General features: G+C 45.9%; 3 protein-coding genes across 10 annotated transcripts in view; 2 read left to right on the forward strand and 1 right to left on the reverse strand.

The window, feature by feature from the left end:
• wdr17 (WD repeat domain 17) overlaps positions 1 to 1,955 on the forward strand; it is a 33,422-nt gene extending 31,467 nt beyond the window's left edge. For 2 of the 3 annotated variants that reach the window (XM_081724240.1, XM_081724241.1), the window contains 2 exons: positions 22 to 90; positions 1,477 to 1,955. In XM_081724240.1, the coding sequence (XP_081580366.1) occupies positions 22 to 90; positions 1,477 to 1,629 (222 nt within the window). In that variant the 3' untranslated portion in view covers positions 1,630 to 1,955. Of the gene's footprint in view, positions 1 to 21 lie in introns of all 3 variants that reach the window. The other variant, XM_081724242.1, reaches the window with a different exon arrangement.
• On the reverse strand, positions 1,882 to 11,887 carry asb5b (ankyrin repeat and SOCS box containing 5b). Of its 6 annotated transcripts, none has more exons than XM_027020991.3 (8): positions 11,106 to 11,887; positions 6,748 to 6,827; positions 6,557 to 6,664; positions 5,936 to 6,086; positions 5,454 to 5,588; positions 4,087 to 4,278; positions 3,153 to 3,261; positions 1,882 to 2,128 (listed from the first exon to the last, which is right to left on the reverse strand). In XM_027020991.3, the coding sequence occupies exons 1-8, from the start codon at positions 11,299 to 11,301 to the stop codon at positions 2,050 to 2,052; spliced, it is 1,050 nt and encodes a 349-aa protein (XP_026876792.2). In that variant the 5' UTR covers positions 11,302 to 11,887; the 3' UTR covers positions 1,882 to 2,049. The 6 variants fall into 6 exon arrangements, with proteins under 6 accessions (XP_026876792.2, XP_026876794.2, XP_081580370.1 ...); XM_027020993.3 differs by lacking the exon at positions 11,106 to 11,887 and adding an exon at positions 9,476 to 9,702; XM_081724244.1 differs by lacking the exon at positions 11,106 to 11,887 and adding an exon at positions 7,786 to 7,938.
• Positions 11,888 to 11,973: 86 nt separating this feature from the next.
• spcs3 (signal peptidase complex subunit 3) lies at positions 11,974 to 14,076 on the forward strand. Its single transcript, XM_027020996.3, has 5 exons — positions 11,974 to 12,266; positions 12,394 to 12,467; positions 12,873 to 12,949; positions 13,069 to 13,184; positions 13,876 to 14,076. The coding sequence occupies exons 1-5, from the start codon at positions 12,001 to 12,003 to the stop codon at positions 14,006 to 14,008; spliced, it is 666 nt and encodes a 221-aa protein (XP_026876797.2). The 5' UTR covers positions 11,974 to 12,000; the 3' UTR covers positions 14,009 to 14,076.
• The last annotated feature ends 6,114 nt before the right edge of the window (positions 14,077 to 20,190 follow it).

A 20,190-nucleotide genomic window follows, 5' to 3' on the forward strand; every position in this document is an offset into this window, starting at 1 on the left:
TGTTCTTTTTTTGATTGACAGGGACCAGTGTTCTTCCTGGAGGATGACAAGTCGGCAATTTCGCTCAATGATGGGTTGATGTGGGCCAAGGTGAACCCTTTCTCTCCTCTGGGGACGGGTATACACCTCAACCCCTTCTAAGCACACACCCACACACACGCACTCAGAAACGCAAAAGAGTGGGGACAGTATTCAGTCCAGTAGGACGAGGACAGTAGTGTTTAACACAGGGGCTACACATCTCTGTTCTCTAGGGGAGAACATGCACTCTTTTGGAGAGGGCCATAATGACATTAACTGTGATTCAGACCACACTTTCTGAGGTTTAGCCATTTCATGTGTTGGTGTTGGTGTTGTTGGAATATGTCTGCACTAACCAGCATTTTAATATCACCGTCAGTCCAAATGGAATCAGGTGCCACCCGTGCCGGTTTTAAAGTGGAACTGATGTTAGGTTTTTTGTTGTTGTTGTTGTTGTTCATTCTGTTTGTTGTGGTTTAGCTTTGACTTTACTTAATTCTAGACATTACAGGTACACTGTACTTAGGAAAAGGGTGTAAATGTTTTCTAGAGTTTTCTCTAGCACTTATTGGTGGACATGGCACGGATCATCTGCAGGCAGACCTGCTTGCTGCATGGTGTAGATTTTTTTAAATTGATGTGGTTCTTAGACGAGACTCTTTGTGTTTTAGTTGCTCTTGTGATCAGCTGCTGAGGCAAAAATCTGCATTTTATTTCAGTAGAACCAAAAACTGAGCTTTAGCACATTAAAAATTTAGGAATAAAACATTTACATTTATTTTTTAAGAATGCTGCTTTTCATTCAGGGACTTTTGTTTTAGAATTATGTACATCTCCCAAGCTCCTTACAACTTTATTACTGTTTATTATTTAGTGTTGTAATAACTATTGCAGTCAAGACCCATTTACAATCACTGAGAACTTAGGCAATATGTTAAGATGCTGTAACCCACAGAAAGATCTCACATGAGAGGAGACCATTCCTGTATGAAGTGGATAAAAGGGATGGACTTTGCTGATAGTCAGGGGTCTAGAGTGTGTGCCTTAAATTAGTATTGAAACAAAGCAACAGTAAAACCTATAGTAGAATCTCTTAGACAGGAAATAATGTGTTCAGAGAATCGCGACCTGCAAGTGTAACCTAAACTCTTCTTACACCCAGTTTACTTAAATATCATCTATGTGGTTGAAAAACAATTCCGATTATTTATGAGACATTGGTTTGACTTCAGCACATCTTTAGAGATCAACACTTGCACTGTGAACTGTACTTATTTCTTTCTTTGAATATTTCTTTGTCCTAATCTACTTCAAATTCCACAGTTGAACAGGGTACAGCATCCATCTGTTTAAACGCTGTCCGAGTCACTAGGTGCGGCACATACAAAAATATGAAACTCATTTAATGTATTTATTTTTTTATGACGCTATTACGAGGAAACTGTGTGCAAGCAGAGAGGAGGAAGGTCTGCTGGAACGCGTCGTGCTCGTCTCGTAGCAGCCGAGGCAAACAGCACCCCCGCGTTGACTTGTGGTCATTCTCCAGTGATTCTTAATAAAATGATCATGCCCAGTATGCTTCTGCTTCTATTTGTTTGTTTGTTTTAAATGGTGGATATTCTCTAAGTCACTCTGCATTTTACTAACCCACACAACCATTGGGATTCATAAAGCCAACTATCTCGTTTAAATTTGCCCTCCAAGCTGCTCCCAGTGGTCAAACATGAAACACTTTCATCAAACCTGCTTTACACGCAGCCATCGTCGTGGATACGCAGTAGTCATATATCTCCCTCTTCCATACATCACCCCAACACACTTGCTAAACACACCAGTGTAAAAAGAGCAGATCAGTTGTGAAACATTCCCATGGTTTCTTTATTTCTGTGGAGAACTTTTTTGATACGTTCCAGTTTGGTGAAGTGCTCTACAGATTGTCCACTAGCTCAGCGGATTGAATACATCTGGTTATACAGAGAGATCAGAACAAAAAAAAGATACTGGAATACTGACACTGACATGTAATTATTAACTATCGTCCAAAAGCAGAGGCCAGAAATCTCTGTTCCAGTACTGCCATTTTGCACATCTGACCTTCCAGAACTGTCTGTAAATGGGGTTTTATAAAATTAGGACATACATTTTAATCAAAGAGATATTACATTCAGTAAAGATATTACATTCATGTTTGTTACAAACTCAACATTTAAAATAACTTCTAGTGAAAAGAACTAGAAACTAATTAAAATAATCCTGTGTGTATGTATGTTTGCAAAGAAAGTTTAATAAATGCACTTAAATGAGCAGATAAAGAGTGTGAGGAGGTGAGGAGCGGAGAGGTGAGGAGGTGAGGAGAGGAGAGGTGAGGAGAGGAGAGGTGAGGAGAGGTGAGGAGAGGTGAGGAGAGGAGAGGAGAGGTGAGGAGAGGAGAGGAGAGGAGAGGAGAGGAGAGGTGAGGTGAGGAGAGGAGAGGTGAGGTGAGGAGAGGAGAGGAGAGGAGAGGAGAGGAGAGGTGAGGAGAGGAGAGGAGAGGAGAGGAGGTGAGGAGAGGAGAGGAGAGGAGAGGAGGTGAGGTGAGGAGAGGAGAGGTGAGGAGAGGAGAGGAGAGGAGAGGAGAGGTGAGGTGAGGAGAGGTGAGGAGAGGAGAGGAGAGGAGAGGAGAGGAGAGGAGGGGAGAGGAGGTGAGGAGAGGAGAGGAGAGGAGAGGAGGTGAGGAGAGGAGAGGTGAGGAGAGGTGAGGAGAGGGGAGGAGAGGAGAGGAGAGGAGAGGAGAGGAGAGGAGGTGAGGAGAGGAGAGGAGAGGAGGTGAGGTGAGGAGAGGAGAGGTGAGGAGAGGAGAGGAGAGGAGAGGAGAGGAGAGGAGAGGAGAGGAGAGGTGAGGAGAGGTGAGGAGAGGAGAGGTGAGGAGAGGTGAGGAGAGGAGAGGAGAGGAGAGGAGAGGTGAGGAGAGGTGAGGAGAGGAGAGGAGAGGAGAGGAGGTGAGGAGAGGAGAGGAGAGGAGAGGAGGTGAGGAGAGGAGAGGAGAGGAGAGGAGGTGAGGAGAGGAGGGGAGAGGTGAGGAGGTGAGGAGAGGAGGGGAGAGGTGAGGAGGTGAGGAGAGGAGGGGAGAGGTCTATCTGTACTGCAGGAACCTCTGGAGCAGGGTGGGCAGTCTGAGCTGGGGTATGAGGTGCAGTCTGGACCGCCCGAGATACTCTCTGATCCTCAGCCTGCATAGCTGGCTTAGAGAGCGTGGGGTTGCTACACACACACACACACACACACACACACACACACACACACACACACACACACACACACACACACGAGAGGTCATTCTGAGATTACTCTGGTAAAGAGAACCTGGTAGGTTTGGAGTATGAACATGAACCAAGCTAGGAGCCACACACACACACACACAAAAGACTTTTTCATAGTTAAATCTTTACTCTTTAAGACCTTCATGGGCATTTAGTCGCACCACAGATATGGCCAGAACACAGTGACAAAATTCTGTAGTCCCACAATACTTTAAGTTTGCTTTCGACTCTTAAACTGAAATACTTGAATAAAGGCATAAAAAAGTGGGATATGGCCTTCTGCAGCCTTGCAGTGTGGCCCTGCACAGGGCAGTGTGGGTATATTCTAAAATGCATTGGAAAACAGGGAGAACACACTCACCTGCAGGGGAGGGGACTCAACACACACCTGCAGTGGAGGGGACTCAACACACACTCACAGGTAAGCAATGTTAAAACAGCAGGGATGCAATAGTGAGTGCGTTTACAAACTCAAACAGAAAGACACAGCAACACACATCCACATTCTGACAGATGAGCACATATTAAAATATATGTGCAAAATAAACAAACAACCTATGCGTGCTCCCCAATGGCTATGTTTTTATGCCCCCATGTTGTGGGTAGTAGACAGAGCATTTGGCCATTTGTAATCTCAATCTGTAATCTCTAAAAACTCTAAACGCAACTTCTACAAACTGCTGTAAATCCATGAAGGTCTTAACCAGTTCAAACACAGAGCTTAGAGAGTCAAACAAGAGGACAGGATTCTGATCCCTGCTCCCACCTTCATATAGAAGTAGCACACCCTCTGCTGTGCTGCCAGGGGGCGCTGTCTCCACTGGTCTCTGCAGCTCCAGGTTGCGAGCGTTCACGTTGGCACCGAATTCCAGCAGCACTTTGATGATATCCGGGCTGTCCTTCTGCGCCGCTGCATGGAGGGGTGTTTCCAGGAATCGACCCTTCTGCACATTGGCACCTGGGAATTGTAGTTTATTAGTAGCATGGACTACACTCACTCCAGCTTAGTGTGCATGACTGGCTTTTGTCACATCTGATCACTGTGTACCACAGATGGACATTCTTGTCCAACAAGAAGGTCTTAGCCACACATAGTATAACTGAAGCAAAGCTCACGTTTCGTTGTACAGTGGCGACTGAGATCTCAATGAGATCTCACAAAGACCTGGATGAAGCTTCCTGCAACTAAATGTAGGTAAAAGGGGTCTTCTGGTTGGCAATGCATATCACATGCAGAGGTTTGCCATCCCATCACCTTTTCAGCTCACACAGTTGTGCAGTCATGTAAAAAACATCTCAAGGCTATGCTTGTCTACAAGTGGAATGTCATGTCCTCCTTACTGCACTTCTTACCAACACGCTTCACTGTGTTTAAAGCTGTACAGGAATGATCTTTCAGTACATTCATGGATATGCACCAGATGGTGTGAAGGCAATTTTTATCTGGCTGTAGAGCCTTAGATCCAAATACCAACTGCCTCCTCTGTGTTCCCAGAGCTCCACAGAGCCCCTCCCACACCCAGAGAGCACCTCCCACATCCACAGAGCCACTCCCACATCCACACAGCCCCTCCCTGCAGCCAGAGACATCTGTGCATACTGAGAGCTTCTGAAACAGCCTCTTGAGTTGTTTTCTTTTTTCTTAAAAGTGTTCTTTATTGAAATTATGTCGCTACAATGGTTTTGACTTTATTAGTTATGTTTTATTCTGTAGGTGTTTGAGGTTGAACTTTACATAAACGGTGAATTATCATAAAAAAGCATCCTTATTATTGTTGTTATGGTGGAACTGCATTAACGGTGCCAGTGGGGATTTGTGTGACCTTAGCGACTGGGTATGCCACTATTATATCAGTGGTGAAATAAGATCACTGCAAAGTGCGTTTGGAGGAGCTGGGTCAGAGACTTAATTCACCAAACACTGGAGAAGGAGGGTCTCTACCTTGCAATCCCCATGAAAAGCTTGTGACGTGATGGTTTATGGTTTCTCTATTAGTACGGCAAGTGCATTTAATAGAGGGGTGAATGTTTGCTAGGCCTTTATGTAATCCCTAATGTAATAATAATACAATAATAATAATAACAACAGCAGTAGTGGTAATAATCGTTATGGTCATCATCATCACAACTGACCTCCGTCTAGAAGTGTCCGAGTACACTCTAGCTCTTGCGAGATACAGGCGATGTAGAGGGGTGTTCCTAGGTGGGGGATGTTGTAGTCAACATCTGCCCCCCACGCTATGAGAGCCTCCACGCAAGTGCTCCATCCTGAGCACAGAGAAGCAGAGCATGATGGGAAAAACAGCAGAGCAAGGGAAGCACAGATAAGCACAGAAAAACGCAGCGACATACACGCTGTCTACATTAATTCACTTCGGGTCGTCATCTCGGAGATGTTACATACATTTCTCCATAACCATAAAACAAACCTTTATTTAAAATGTTTCATTACTGCTTCTTATGACCTGACTGGCCTCACTGGCTCACATCACTGTTTCCCAGCTGAACGCCCACATCAGAAAAGCCAGCACATTACATAACCGTTCCCAAAAGGCGTTTGCACACTGGTTCATCTGGGTCCAGGTGTGCCCGGTGTGGCTCCGCCCCATGCTCACCTTTGCCACTGGCCTCATGAATGGGCGAGGGTTGGCATATGCCAGGCTGGGGATTGGCACCATGCTCCAAAAGCACCTCTGTACATGGAGCACTGCCCGCCGAACAGGCATTGAACAGAGGAGTAACTCCATCAATGGTGGTGGCGTTCACCTAGCGCGCACACACACACACACACACACACACACGTGCGCGCGCACACACACACACGCGCGCGCACACACACGCATGCACGCACACACGCGCGCGCACACACACACGCGCGCGCACGGACGCACACACACACAGACACACACACACGCGCGCGCGCACACACACACACACACAGACACACACACACACACGCGCGCGCGCACACACACAAACACACACACACACACACACACACACAGACACACACACACGCGCGCACGCACACACACACACACACACACACACACACACACACACACAGACAACATACATATATATGTTGTTTTGTGTTATATAAGTTGCAAAAGCACCAAAAAAGAGCAAGCTAAAAACTCAAGCCTGCACACACAGGAATTCATGCAGGTACCAGTGAGCTTGATCGAGAACAGCGCTGCAGACGACTGGAGCAGCAGTGTCAGTAAGGGACTTACGTTAGCACCCGCCTCAATAAGAGCCCTGGCACAGGCCACATGATCTCCCAGACACGCCTCGTGGAGCGGGGTCACATGATCAATGGTGAGGATGTTTGCATTGTAACCCTACATGGAGAAAAGGCCATATTCTCCTCAGGTCATTATAAAGGAAAATTTGTGTGTGCGTGCGTGCGTGTGTGCGTGTGCACCTGTGACAGAAGGGTCCTTAGAGCCAGCAGCCGACCTTGGCTTGCAGCTTCATGGAGTGGAGATCGATCTGCCCATGAGCCTATAAAACACACACACACACACACACACACATTAAATGTCAGACTGTACACATAGTTCACACAGCTTAAGTGACTGAGTAACCCTGTTTCTAAACTCAGATAAAAATCAACCACAAATAATTTTGGTTTTATACCAACTTTTTTTATTATATAATTCACATAGCAGTTGGCCATTCTTTCCTGCATGTGTGTGGGTGTGTGTGTATGCATGTGGTTGCGTGTATGGCTGGATGTCTAGAACAATTCCTAACACTGTTCACTGGCATGGGCTTCAGAGGAGATCTGGAGCTGGGTGTTAGTGAAGAAGGCCAGCTGCCCACCACGGAACAGATTCACATGACCTGGTTGTTGCAGCCAAAGCACTGTGCAGGCCCAGCTAGAAACATGACGCTGATTTATGAAACACAGCCAGAAATGTTGCTATTTTATAAATATTTTATACTGTCTGTGCGAAAACAGCACGAGTGTGCAGCTTTAGCTATCAGTTAATTCCCTTTACAAGCAATTAAAGGCTTAAAGAAGCTTAAGGAACATTTCTTCGAGCACAAACGTTACTGTTTGGTGTACTGGAAAGACGTTCTGCGTGTTTGATTAATTAGTGTCATTAACACCCTCCTATACACACATATAATAACCGCGCCACACAAATCGCATTAGTGGGCCTAACATAAGCTCTTCATGCCGCCCTTGAGGACTAAAAAGCCGCGTCATTAAAACACAGCAACCACAACGTCAACAACCCGTCTCTCAGCATTAGCTTCACATTATTGAATCTGTAATATTCCCCACGTATTCGTCCCCTCCGACAGGGGCTATATATAGAAAAGAGATCCACACAGCAGTGCAGTCATCTGGAACATTCCCCCATGCAACAGGAATACCAACCCCACGCAACCCCGCCTCGCCACGCTCTAGGAAAAGAGGCTGAAGAAAAAGAGGTTCAATCGCTGTACGCACCCAGGTCTCCGTCTCCCCAGGGTACATCCAGCCACTGATATGAGTATGACATGACAAGCCTGCCAACGAAAGGATTGCCGTCATCTCAACGAGGCCTCGGACCACTGAGATCCAAGACAGCAGTGGCGTCTAGGCCAGCCAGGGGGGCTAAGACTGCAGATACCCTCCGCTACGGCACTGTGGGGACTGGCACAGAGGAAGGGAGAAGACTCATGCAGTGAGCCCTGCTGGACACCCACTAAACACTTACTGGCCCCCTGCTAACACAGTTAATGGCGTTGTTTTTCTTGTACACAAAATAGACGCCCCCCAACGGAGGCTTTCCATTATCTTCTCACTGAGCTGATGGGCACAGATGTCCCGGATGTCCAATCAGAAGTGATCGCCAGCAACATTAAGAGGCCTAACATATCCAACTCCTTCCGGACTCAGAGTGAAAGCTGCTCTGGTCAGTGCTAGTGTTCCTCCATGGATGGTTGCCTAGCAGCACTGGGAATTCTGGATGTTCCGCTCCTCAACAAGGCGGTTCATGAACGTTTAACCCAACGTTCCTCGCGTGTGCCCTCAGGAGTAAAGTCCGAACTCCTGCTCCGTGAGAGGCCCTAGCCACTGTTGACGTTCTGTGACTTATGAGACATACTATAGTTATAATAACGACACTGCTGGGGGTGTTGGGGCACGTACTGTGTGTACCGTGTAAGCCGATTTAGTGAGAAAGGTTTGAATGTCGTGATTTAGTCGTCTCTAAAGTTAGCGCAGGGCTGCCAGGTCTTCTGCCACAGCTCCGGCTCCAGAAGTGTGCTCTGGGGGACTGGGCTGACTGGCTGTTCAGGTCCTGGAAGCAAGCCAAAACACTTGAGCCACAGCACTGCTCCGCTCAGTGTTAAGTGTGTACTGATGTGTGTGAAATCTACAGATGAAAACTTGACCAAATACTAGGTTTTTTTCTCTCTCTCTCCACTGTGTGAATGTGTGTTGACAACAGTAAACTGTCGAGCCAGGCACTGTCAGTCCAGGTCCAGCATGCCCAGAGAGCAGTCAGGTGTCCTTCAGCTGTTAAATGCCTGCACTGTTCACTGCTGCATGACCGGATGTTTCCACCCTAACCATGCTCCAGTCTGACAGCAGTGCAAAGCTACAATGGTGATAACTGCCAGGCACAATTCTGCCTCTCTGAAATTAAACAGATCTCTGAAATTATCACAAAGACAAACTAATAAGCTACTTTGATCACTGAATACAGCAATAACATAGGTATTTAATTAACATTTAATTAACTTTTTTAATTAGGTATTTTAAATAGGTATTTTAATAGAACTTTTCTCTGGGTCGTTTCTTATGTTGTACAGGACATGACCATAGTTCAGAATAATGTTGAAATGTTCTGACAATCAAAAGTTTTTTTTGTATTTTGTTTTTTTAATGATCTAACCTATCAAACCCTGGTGCCAGTCCACATATACGCTAATAAATGCCACGCGTGCAATAAGAGCAAGCGCGTGCGCGGCGCTTCTATTACGTAACGAACACGCTCCTACCTGACGCCACTCTAATCCACTAGGCTCGCGATTGGGCCCGCTCGTGCATGCTCAGATAATCACCTGGCACGCTCCCTCTTCAAACTAGCAAGCGTATGCCCATGCATTTCTCGCGTGCAAAACGCCCACCTCCTGCGTACGGCTCTACTCACTCTGACTTGTTAAAATGCCCCAGCGAGACTTCTTTCTAGCCGGGAAATAATCGTCCTCTCGCTTCCTTTTCTTCTTCTTCTTCGCATTTTCTGAGTGCTCGAGATCTCCGCTAGAAACCTCGCGCATGTTTGCATCAGATTCGCAGGGTAGCGTGCGTGACAAGAGGACCCGCGCGCCGATTGGTCGCCGGGCTTGTTGTGGTTTGGGAGCGCGAGCGTGCACGGGCCAGGCTGGGAGGGCGCGCGGATGGCATGACCGCTCTATTTGCGGCTCGCGGCGAGCGCTGCCTGCGCCGGAATTAACTCCGCATTCCGGGCGCCTGGATTCCTCGCGTTAGAGTGAAGTTTTCCGCTATTAGAGAGTGAGAGTGTGTGTGTACGCTGCGTATTGTAAGAGACTAACGACATATCTGGACGGCCTGTGCGTTCTCTAAATAACCGCTCTGCCTTTTCCAACAGCTTCGGGTAAATGTCTGCAACCCTCGGATTTTAAACAGTTTTATTCGGAACGTTCTTATATCAAAATTATCAGGACTATTATGGGCTGTAAGGGTAATGGTAATAAGGTTAATACATCATCGCAAAATTAACTGCATTAAAGTGAACTTGGTGTGTTCTGCATACCTAGAATAAACCATATTTTCAGAAACGAGGCATTCTGATGAATATTGAAGAGCTTTAAATAAATGTAAATAAACAGCATAGAATAGTGTGTGGTTCTTCCTTTGAAACAATTTAAGGTTATTTATGAAGAATGTTAGGGGGCGTAGAGATATTAGAATGTTGCTTATGAATTAGTTATGTAGCAAAAACGTATAATGAAAGCATTTAAAAATAAATGAATAAAATGGTATAATAAGTATGAAATATGCTTATTCATGGTTTAGGCTTCAGTTTTGGCTAGTAAGCTAAGGAGCATTTTGGATGGAATATGAAACGCTGTATGTAGGATCGCAGCGCGAATGAGACGGAAGGAGAAGCGGTCTATGTAGGATCGCAGCGCGAATGAGACGGAAGGAGAAGCGGTCTATGTAGGATCGCAGCGCGAATGAAACGGAAGGAGAAGCGGTCTATGTAGGATCGCAGCGCGAATGAGACGGAAGGAGAAGCGGTCTATGTAGGATCGCAGCGCGAATGAGACGGAAGGAGAAGCGGTCTATGTAGGATCGCAGCGCGAATGAGACGGAAGGAGAAGCGGTCTATGTAGGATCGCAGCGGGAATGAGACGGAAGGAGAAGCGGTCTATGTAGGATCGCAGCGGGAATGAGACGGAAGGAGAAGCGGTCTATGTAGGATCGCAGCGGGAATGAGACGGAAGGAGAAGCGGTCTATGTAGGATCGCAGCGCGTAGGCAGGTGCCGTGTCTTCTACCCCCCCAACAACCCTAACAGCCACAGCTTTGTTCGCTGCGTGGACTCCATGCAGTTTTTGCTGCTCCACTCCCAAGGCCTTACAGGGACAGCTAGTGGAAGAGATTCACGGCACCACTCTAGAGCTGTATGTGAGCGACACACACACATCTATACTATGAAGAGCAGTAGGTAGTCACATCATCCTGAACTAAACTCTCAGGTGGCCCAGGCCACATCCCACCGCCCAAAGCTCTTGCTCACAAACCAAGCTTGCTTACTGTGCCCTTGGCCAAAATCGTAGAACTCAGCTGCGATACGGGCCGCTTCCTTGCGGTTCCCCTTGACAACGTAGAAGTGTGTAAGGATGTTCAAGCTAATCTTCACAAACAGCTTGAAGCAGAAGAGGACGAAAATGGAGAGGTAGACGTTGGTGTAGCGCGAGCCAAACGGCCGATCCTCCAGGACGCTGCTCATCGCTGCCGAGAGCTCTCTATGCTGACCGTGTTTTGGAACGACGGTCAGCCTGTGATGTGTTGACAGGGATCAGATGGCAGGCTGGCCCAGTCCCCCAGCACTGCCTCCCCCTTCGTCCGCCCAGCGCTGCCAACTGGACCTGGAGCAAGACCCAGATAAGGCAGCTGTACTCTCCACACTGGAAAAACAGGCCACTTACAAGAGGCACGGCAACTGGCTTTGTCGTTGTGGAGACGGGAGAAAAACAGACCACTTGTCTAATGGCAGGGCAGTGGTGGCGTTGTTATCGGTTTACATGCCTGCACGGAGATAAAAATAAATAAACGGGCTACTCTCCTGCAAAAATGTTTCTGAAGTGCTGGATGCACAAAAAAAAAAAAAAAAAAAGAATCTGCGGTGAGGAGAGGCACGGTGACAAAGACCACGAACGTGCTGGTGAAGGCCAAGGTGTCGAAACGCTCGTTTTATTTGTCCAATAAATACACTGAAAACTGGTCTCGCCACTGCAAGGGAGAAACTGGTGAAACTGGTGAAAGAGCTGGAATTACGACGTTCTTACAGGCGTGACCAAGCACTATCAAAAGACTGGCGTGGAAAACAGACTCTGCGTTTAAACGGTGGCATTAGAAGCGGCGGAAATGCCGTCGCCCCGCCACTAGGTGGCAGTGTAACCTCTTCCGACCTTAAACCAGGAAGGAGATGCACTTCCGAGTTCTACAACCCCTGTCAGCCTTCCTGCCGGGTAGCTCGTCGAGGTTTTTGCAGCAGCTGTGTTTAGGCTCTCTCTCTCTCTCTCTCTGTGTGTGTGTGTGTGTCTGCATCATGAACACGGTGCTGTCCCGCGCCAACTCCCTGTTCGCCTTCTCGCTCAGCGTGATGGCCGCGCTGACGTTCGGCTGCTTCCTCACCACCGCGCTGAAGGACAGGCGTGTGCCGGTGGACGTCCGCGTCTCCAGGGTCGTGCTGTGAGTCGTGTGTGTGTGTGTGTGTGTGTGTGTGTGTGTGTGTGTGTGTGTGTGTGTGTGTGTGTGTGTGTGTGTGTGTGTGTGTGTGTGTGAGATTATTACACCTGTGTGTGTCTCTGTGCTCCAGGAAAAACGTGGACGACTTCACGGGTCCAAGAGAGAGGAGCGATTTGGGCTTCGTGACGTTTGACCTTTCTGCCGATATCCTTTTGCGCACGTGACGTTAGTAACGACTGCACGCTAGCACCTGGTCATCTTGTTAACGTGAAACCCGTTGTGGCTCCAGGCTGTGGACACTGATGTGCCCCCTTCAAATCACCACTATAGACACCGTTTAAAATGCGCAGACCCGTAAAGTAAAACGGTGCGCCACCAATGGGCAAAGAGTGGGCGCGCATTCAGACCAGAGGCGAGCAAACACCCGCTCGAGTAGTTCTGACGTACGTCGGGAAACGGGCTCCCCGAGCTGCCTCCGTTGTGAAGGTTTCTCGGAGACCCCTCCTTGCACCAGTAGGGCTGTGGCTGTATCCCCTGCGGTGCATGTCTGTCTTTAGTAGTGCGGTGTGTCCCTGTGCTCACGTTGTCTTCACCATGACTGTCTCTTACATCTGGAGCCAATATTTGACTGGAATGTGAAGCAGCTGTTTCTCTACCTGTCTGCTGAATATGCAACCAGAAGTAACGTAAGTCCCCAGCGTTGGAGCCAGTCTAGCTGTCTGCTTTAGAGTGTATGTGTGTGCGTGTGTTTTTAGTACATAATCATGCAACTGTTTTTATGTTAAATGTTGTGTGTGTGTCTTAGGTCCTGAACCAGGTGGTATTATGGGATAAGATTCTTCTAAGGGGCGAGAACACAAGGCTGGAGCTGAAGGACATGAAATCCAAATACTTCTTCTTCGATGATGGCAACGGTTTGAGGTATTGCCATTCATTCAGATCGGCATAAAGAGTAAATATCACTACCAGCATCATATGAATAAAAATCTGCTTACCGCATGGAAAACTGTAAGCAGTCAGCATATCACACAAGGAATGCAAATGCACAATAGCACAGCACTAGATTTTGATCATTGCAGGAATACTCAATACACTTTAGTGCAAATTAGTGTAAATAAGTAACTTAAAGTAAGGGCTACTTTGCAGACAGATTATACTGCCGTTTCTCTTAAATGTATTTGATGTACTAAAATTGTAAGCCTTTCCATATAGTGTGCTGTGATGTCGCCATTAATAATTGTAGTATAAATTTGTGTAGCACAAAATAAGCACATCTGGGACAAATTCTGAGTTACTTGCTCTTGAGATGGCATTAATCTGAAGGTTTTTTTGTGTATCACCGTATAATTGCATTAATGTATTGTTTATCATGCAGAGCGGAAGTTGGTTTTGTTTGTTCTTTTTCTGTGTAACTTATTATGCAAGATCATTTACATTGAATGGTAATTAGTAATAATGTGCCAATCAACAGAAAACTATCGCTGTAAAAACAGACTGTTTACAGGTTGCAATTGTCTCAGTCCTGCTAGCCAATTGTTAGTGACATTCAATTACAAACATTTTAAAGACTGTGCATATAATTGGTTTTATCTGTGCTTGTTTCCACAATCAGGGCCAATAAGAACGTCACCCTGACCCTGGCCTGGAATGTGGTCCCCAATGCTGGAATCCTGCCCCTAGTGGTAGGCTCTGGACACAGCTCTCTCCCCTTCCCTGATGCTTATGAGACCTCCAGAAACTACTGATCTGTCCCAAACCACGTCTGTCAGTGTTGTGCAAAGCTATGGGTTTTAATAAAAAAACAAGTGAAAAATTGTTTAATATACTTATTCAAAGCCATGTGTAAGTAATACATTTATAGCGCTCTGTGGCGTGTAACTGTAGAACAATGGTTGCATGTTGGGATTTAGAAAGTTCACTGTTTGCACAATCAAGCAGAATCCCCAATTGTAATGTCTACCTATGCTCAAATCCCTTCACGGACCAATCCTGCATTCCTAAATCAACAACAAAGCCTTCGTGTTCCCAGCCTGGAGTCGGAGAGGAGTGTACAGACTGGTGGTTATTCTCTGATGCCATCTTCATGACCTTCAGTGTCATCAAGGAAATTAGAACATGCCAGTTATGATTTTCAGCACATCCAACTCAGTGAAGCTCCAAAGAAAATGAGCATCAGAAACTTTTGCAGTCACACTCTTTTACTCAAACCTGCAATTTTTTTAAAACTGCAAAATATCACACACGTGTAAACTCCTAGCGTTTTAAGACAGCACAAGATCTCTCACATGAGAAATGAACTGAAACCTCCTTTTTCTTAGTAGCACCACTTAATGATGCCTCTTCATTATGCCTACCAGCCACCCTAAACCCTTTAGCTTCGCTTCACTCAGCATTGTTAAAGAATTACACTACTGAAGTGGACAGACAGAAGTCGCAAAAATGTTGGCATTGTTAGAGAGCACACCTTCACCAATTAACTCAAAAAATATCAAATTTGTACTACAATCAGTGTATTCAAAACTGACTAATAATGAAACACTGGTCTGGGCTTATTTAAAACACAAACAAGGTTACCATCATTGTTAATTAAATGTCACTGAGTGTAGAAATATAAGGAGGTGTAGTCACACCTGACTGACTGTTCTACTCTGCTGACACTATATTCCCATATTCTGTTTGTCCTGATTCTCTTAAAAGTTGTTTCCACTGACATCCAGCAATAGTCTCTAACACCACACATCAAACACATCACACACTAAACTCAGGAGCAGATAAATAAAGTAGCTCATTTCTGGAAAAATATAACTGCAAACAAAAAACAGTTACTTTCTGAAAACGCCTCTGTGTGTGTGCCAGCAGAGGGCGCTACTACACTTCCACGGAATTGAAGTAGCTTCAGGAGGCACACAGGACAGGATGAGTGCCTTGGTAATACCTCTTTAGTCAACTAAAGGGTGAATTAAGAATTCTCTGCAAAAAGTTCTGAATTGTAGCTAATATTCTTAGTAATGATTTTTATCACTTTTGATAGATAACTTTTGATACAATAGTAAGTTGTTATACCAAATTTCTTCAAAGCAGTGGCATATTGGAATCGTTACATGTATCCAAAGTTGTTCTACTCCTAATTATGGTCTGTTTTCAGGAGATCAGATAATTATTGCCATTACACTGTCTAGAACATTTAGGGTTTTTTCCTAATTCAGACCGTTGAAGTTTCTCCTCTTCAGCAAAACCCAGCACTGAAGTGTGTGTATGTGTGTTGAACACACACTCAGGAACGCCCTATTTACAGAAAGTCTGCTTGAATTCAGGGCCTCCATAGCTGTCTCGGGGGGCTGCCATATATTACTCAGAGGAAATGGGTATTTCAATTGAATTCACAGCCTCACATGCATCAACCTCCCACAGAGATGAGGAAAAGTGTCTAAGAATTTGACAGATTCAGACAGTGGGACAGTCTGTTCATGAGGATATCATAATGCCTGAGCTTCCATGGGACTCAGTCTTCTTTAAATCGGATTTAGTACAGTTACTCTATCACACTTCAAATAGCAAAATTTAAAAAAAGAATGCTAACAGGCTGTTGACTTTGCAACAGCAGTTGAAGGGAAAACTACAATTACAGCAGGGCAAATATTTGCATCCAGAAGACTGATTCAATCTTGGAAAATAACTCAAAGGAAAAAAAACAAGTTTACACAAGCTGTTTGACAAACATCTGTGGAATACAGGGGGTCCAGAACCCCGGTGCGAGGCAGTCAGCTGGGCTGGGCCCGGAGGGGGAGGGAGCCGGGTCCGCAGACAACTAATGGGGCTTCGTCCCCCATGGCGACTTATAAATCACTAGCAGGGTCTGAACAAGGATCCTTCCCACATGGTGCTCAAAACCGACACATGGCTGCAGTGTCTCTAGTCCTTGTGTGCAGAAAGACGAGATACGCGGGCTCTGTGCGGCCGGGGGATGTTGGTCCCTTCAACACTGTCCCTTCTTGTCCTGTGTCTTGGAGACACACTGCAATTCCCTCCTGCCAACCAGGAATCGCTGCACCGACCCCGAGATTAAACCGCAAATTTGTGACACTCTCCAGATGCGCTGCGATTTCATGCTCCCGGCTCCCTGCAAGTGCACGCGTGCCGTGGGGAATCCTGACACTTCTGCTGACTCTGGAAGGTCTGACCTGGTGATGCAACAGGAGAGCTCTGCCAGCGGATACAACAAAGCAGGAGTCTGGTGAAGAGCTGGGGAAAGCCACAGTGTGTAGGCACAACCAGTCTTCATGCTTAATGATGATTTGGCATGTCTACGGTTCAAATATGGAATATATTACTGCAAATAGCGTTTGACAATAACAACAACAGGACTGCATCTCAATATCTAGAGCTGTCTGGAGAGGTATGAAGCGTGCATGCCCCACATCAGAGACACCTCATTTCTCCTTAAACATGTTGCCTGCTAAGATAACATATTTGGGGCTAATATGAAGACATGATATATGTCTTTTTTGCAACTTTGTGTATGTCTAGAATTCAGGACATCTGATCACACTGGAGCTAAATGTGTATCAGAATCTAAACTCCTGAAATGAAATTGTGTATGTATGTTACCAGCAGGTGGAGGCACTGTGCGCTACAGTCCAGGATCTGTTTGCATTTCCGGATGAGAATCTCCATGACGGGTCATTTACACCTGACGGCATTACACAAGTAGTCCTGAGCATGTGCTTCACCATGGTCTTGTTCCGTTATGTGACACATATAATATAGCATTCTGACTCTCACTGTACTGGAAAGGTTCTCTGGAAACGCCGCGGCCCCGCCCCAACATTCAGGGATGTGGGATGTGAACGTGCTGGTGACATTTTTAAACATTAGCAAGCTAGGTGGTCCCAGTCACAATGCTTCCAGACTTAAGTTTGTTTTCTTTGTTTTACATGTAAGACATGTCTCTGTGGAGTGTGTGTGTGTGTGTGTTGGGGGAGGTGTTTATGAATTACTCAGAATCGCTTTCTTGTTGGCAGAGGTAATGAGGCACAAAGCAATGTAATTTAATAAAGTCAATAATATCTACATGACGGCAAATCTATTCTGTAGCGTGATTTCCACAATAAAACACAGAAAGATCTGGGCTGAGGCATGACTGCGTGTGGAAATGATCTATTTAAAAAGGAATGTGTCCTTGGGCTGGATGTAAATCATTATGATGAAATTTGGTAACTAAACCAATTCAACCATGCTGCAATCTTGATATTAATGTTAGAGAGACCTGAAAATACACGCGCGCGCGCACACACACACACACACACACACGCACACACACACACACGCATGTTTAATGTTTGCTGCTTGAAATGAGATGGAATGTGTATGGTTGGTTAGGAGCTCTTCTGTCACTGAGACATTCTCCCTATGCACTCTTCACAGCTGTCACTAGACCGTATGCTAACAGGACTTTTTTGGGCTTTCTGCCAAAAATACACCGCAACACGCAGACATTTACCGTTATTATCCACGTGAGGTGTTACCAGTTGATTACTCAGAATTTCCTAGAAGATTCATGTAAGTCTTCTTTGAATCAATGCAGCTGCTATGTCAGGGGTGCTGTTAAAAGAACTATATTCATAACATGAACTTTTTTCTAAAGCTGTCAGGGACTTTGCGGGAGCCAGGACTGCGTTCTGCGAGGTGCAGGTACTGAGTGCGACTCTGCTGCCCCAGAGGCCGTGACGTACCAGCGAAGTCCTTCCAGCTCGGCCAGAGGAAGTGCCTTCTCATTCACCCACTTCCTCTCACTGGCTTGTAGAAGATTTAAAAAAAATTATTCTCTCATTCCATGAAAAGCAAGAGGAACTGGTGCCTGGTATCACGAAGGGTTGGCGTTCTGCTATCTCTGCAGCATGCAGCTGCAGCTTTGGTGATTATTTTTGTTTTGTGGTGAAAACTGTAACTCTAAAATTTGACATCCGTCACAAACGTCCCAGTCAGGATCCTCCGCTCCCGGCGGGAACTTCTGCTTCAGTCGATTCTCTTCAGATTCACTTCTCTCTTCGTCCGTCCCACTGTTCCTGTTGTAGTCTGCCCCGTGGCTGCTTCTTCATTGGCTGCCTGCTCAGCCCTGCCCTTTGTCTGCCGTTAGATTCATTTCCTCATTGGCCATTAGATTAAATTGCTCCTTGGTTTTGTGCCCAGTTTGAATTTGAATAATTTGAATAATTCGGCCGAGTTCTCCTTCCCAGTCCTCTCCAAATGGGTCTGAAGCACACCCGGCTCTGTTTGTGTCTGTCTGCATGTCTGTAGGTGCTTGGGCTTTTGTGTGTGCGCATGTGCTTGCGTGTGTGTATGTGTGTGTGTGTGCGTGGGTGTGTGTGTGTGTGTGTGTGTGTGTGTGTGTGTGTGTGGAGGAGCTGTAATGAAGGGAGCACTGAACATGTTCTACCATCACTATGATTCAAAACACTGTACATGTAATAACAAACAAAATTTGGCAAACGATCACAAAAAGGGGATTTTAATTTTCATCTATTGATGTTTGACTGTGCTGTAGTTCTTGCATTTGAAAAGTCTCCCAAGATAACAGACTTTATTGCTGCCCCAGGACGTTAATAGCACTTTATTACTGTCCTAGAAAGCAGAGCCCAGCCTGTATAGCTTATCCCACTAAATCAGACCTGGAGTTTTCATTAGAAAGCATATCATCATCACGTCAGTTTTTATGTTTGTTTTTTTTTCTTCGTTTTGCCTTCTGTGGTCCAGTACACCCTGTGGAGCTGTCCCTCTGCAGATAAGCCCTCATCTGTCCTAACTGCCCGGCCTGGCCGATTCGCTGGGTCGTGAAGTGGCAATGATTCACTGCCTGGGTCAGCGGTGCCGTCCCTCCGGGACTTTTAAAGGGAGGGCCATTTCCTTTCTTCTGCTTGTGTTTTCTTTTGATTATCTTTGGTCAGGCCTCAAAACTGTTTCCCTTAGAGATGCCACACACACGCACACACACACACACGTCATGGTGAGGCGTTGACTTCGACCGAGAGCTCACCCAGAGAACTATGCCATGACACAGGACATGTGGAAAGCCGAGGCGTAGAGGCAGCGCCGCTGGACAGAATCCCGACATGTGTGTTAACGTATCTGCTCTTCAACATCGTCCTCCTTCAATTTGTATATTTTCTCATTGATTTTTATTTATATGCAACTTAGTCAATACAATAGGCAAGCTGAAAATTTTACTGTTATTTTTTTCTTTGTTAACAATGGCTTTGGATAAATGAAATTGATAAATGACTAACCTCATATCTAAGGACTTGTCAGCTCTCTAAACCACTCCAGAACCACTCCGGAGCTCAGGCTAGAAGGAACCAGCCTGATATTGGTGTGTGCTGGACCTAAAAACCCCTACTCATGCTACAGGCCCCTCCCATCTCCTACAAGCCCCTCCCACTCCCCCATGCCCTCACCTCCAACACGAGTCTGCTACCGGCCCCAGGTCATAAGTCTTTCATGATTTCTATAGCCGGAAGAGGGCATGGTGGTATATAATGGGCCGAGTGATGTAATATATGGTGTGAACAGGTTGCATTGCTATGAAAGATAATCTGTTGATCAGGAAATGTGGGAGGGGCAGCTGACGCCATTTCCTTGACTCTTGGAAGGATATTGGCCATCTTTAAAAGAGTGGCTCAGCTAAGTAGTTTGTTTTTGTCCCTGTGTATCCAGGAGACAAGTTCACAACAAATACTTTTCACAAAAAAAAAACAAAAAAAACACTGGTAAGGTATGTTTTTTTTCTTAGTGGAATTGGGCTCCTTGTAAAAACACTGACGTTAATTGAAACAGAGCCAATATGTTGATGATGAATTGAAAAACGGATGAAATTATGGAAAGGAACTGAGATCCGCAAACCTGGAGTCAGCTCCATGCAGGCTTGCAATTC

The sequence above is a fragment of the Electrophorus electricus genome, chromosome 12 (genome assembly GCF_041902795.1).
Source record: "Electrophorus electricus isolate QZ-2024a chromosome 12, ASM4190279v1, whole genome shotgun sequence".
In the NCBI taxonomy this organism is placed as follows: domain Eukaryota; kingdom Metazoa; phylum Chordata; class Actinopteri; order Gymnotiformes; family Gymnotidae; genus Electrophorus; species Electrophorus electricus.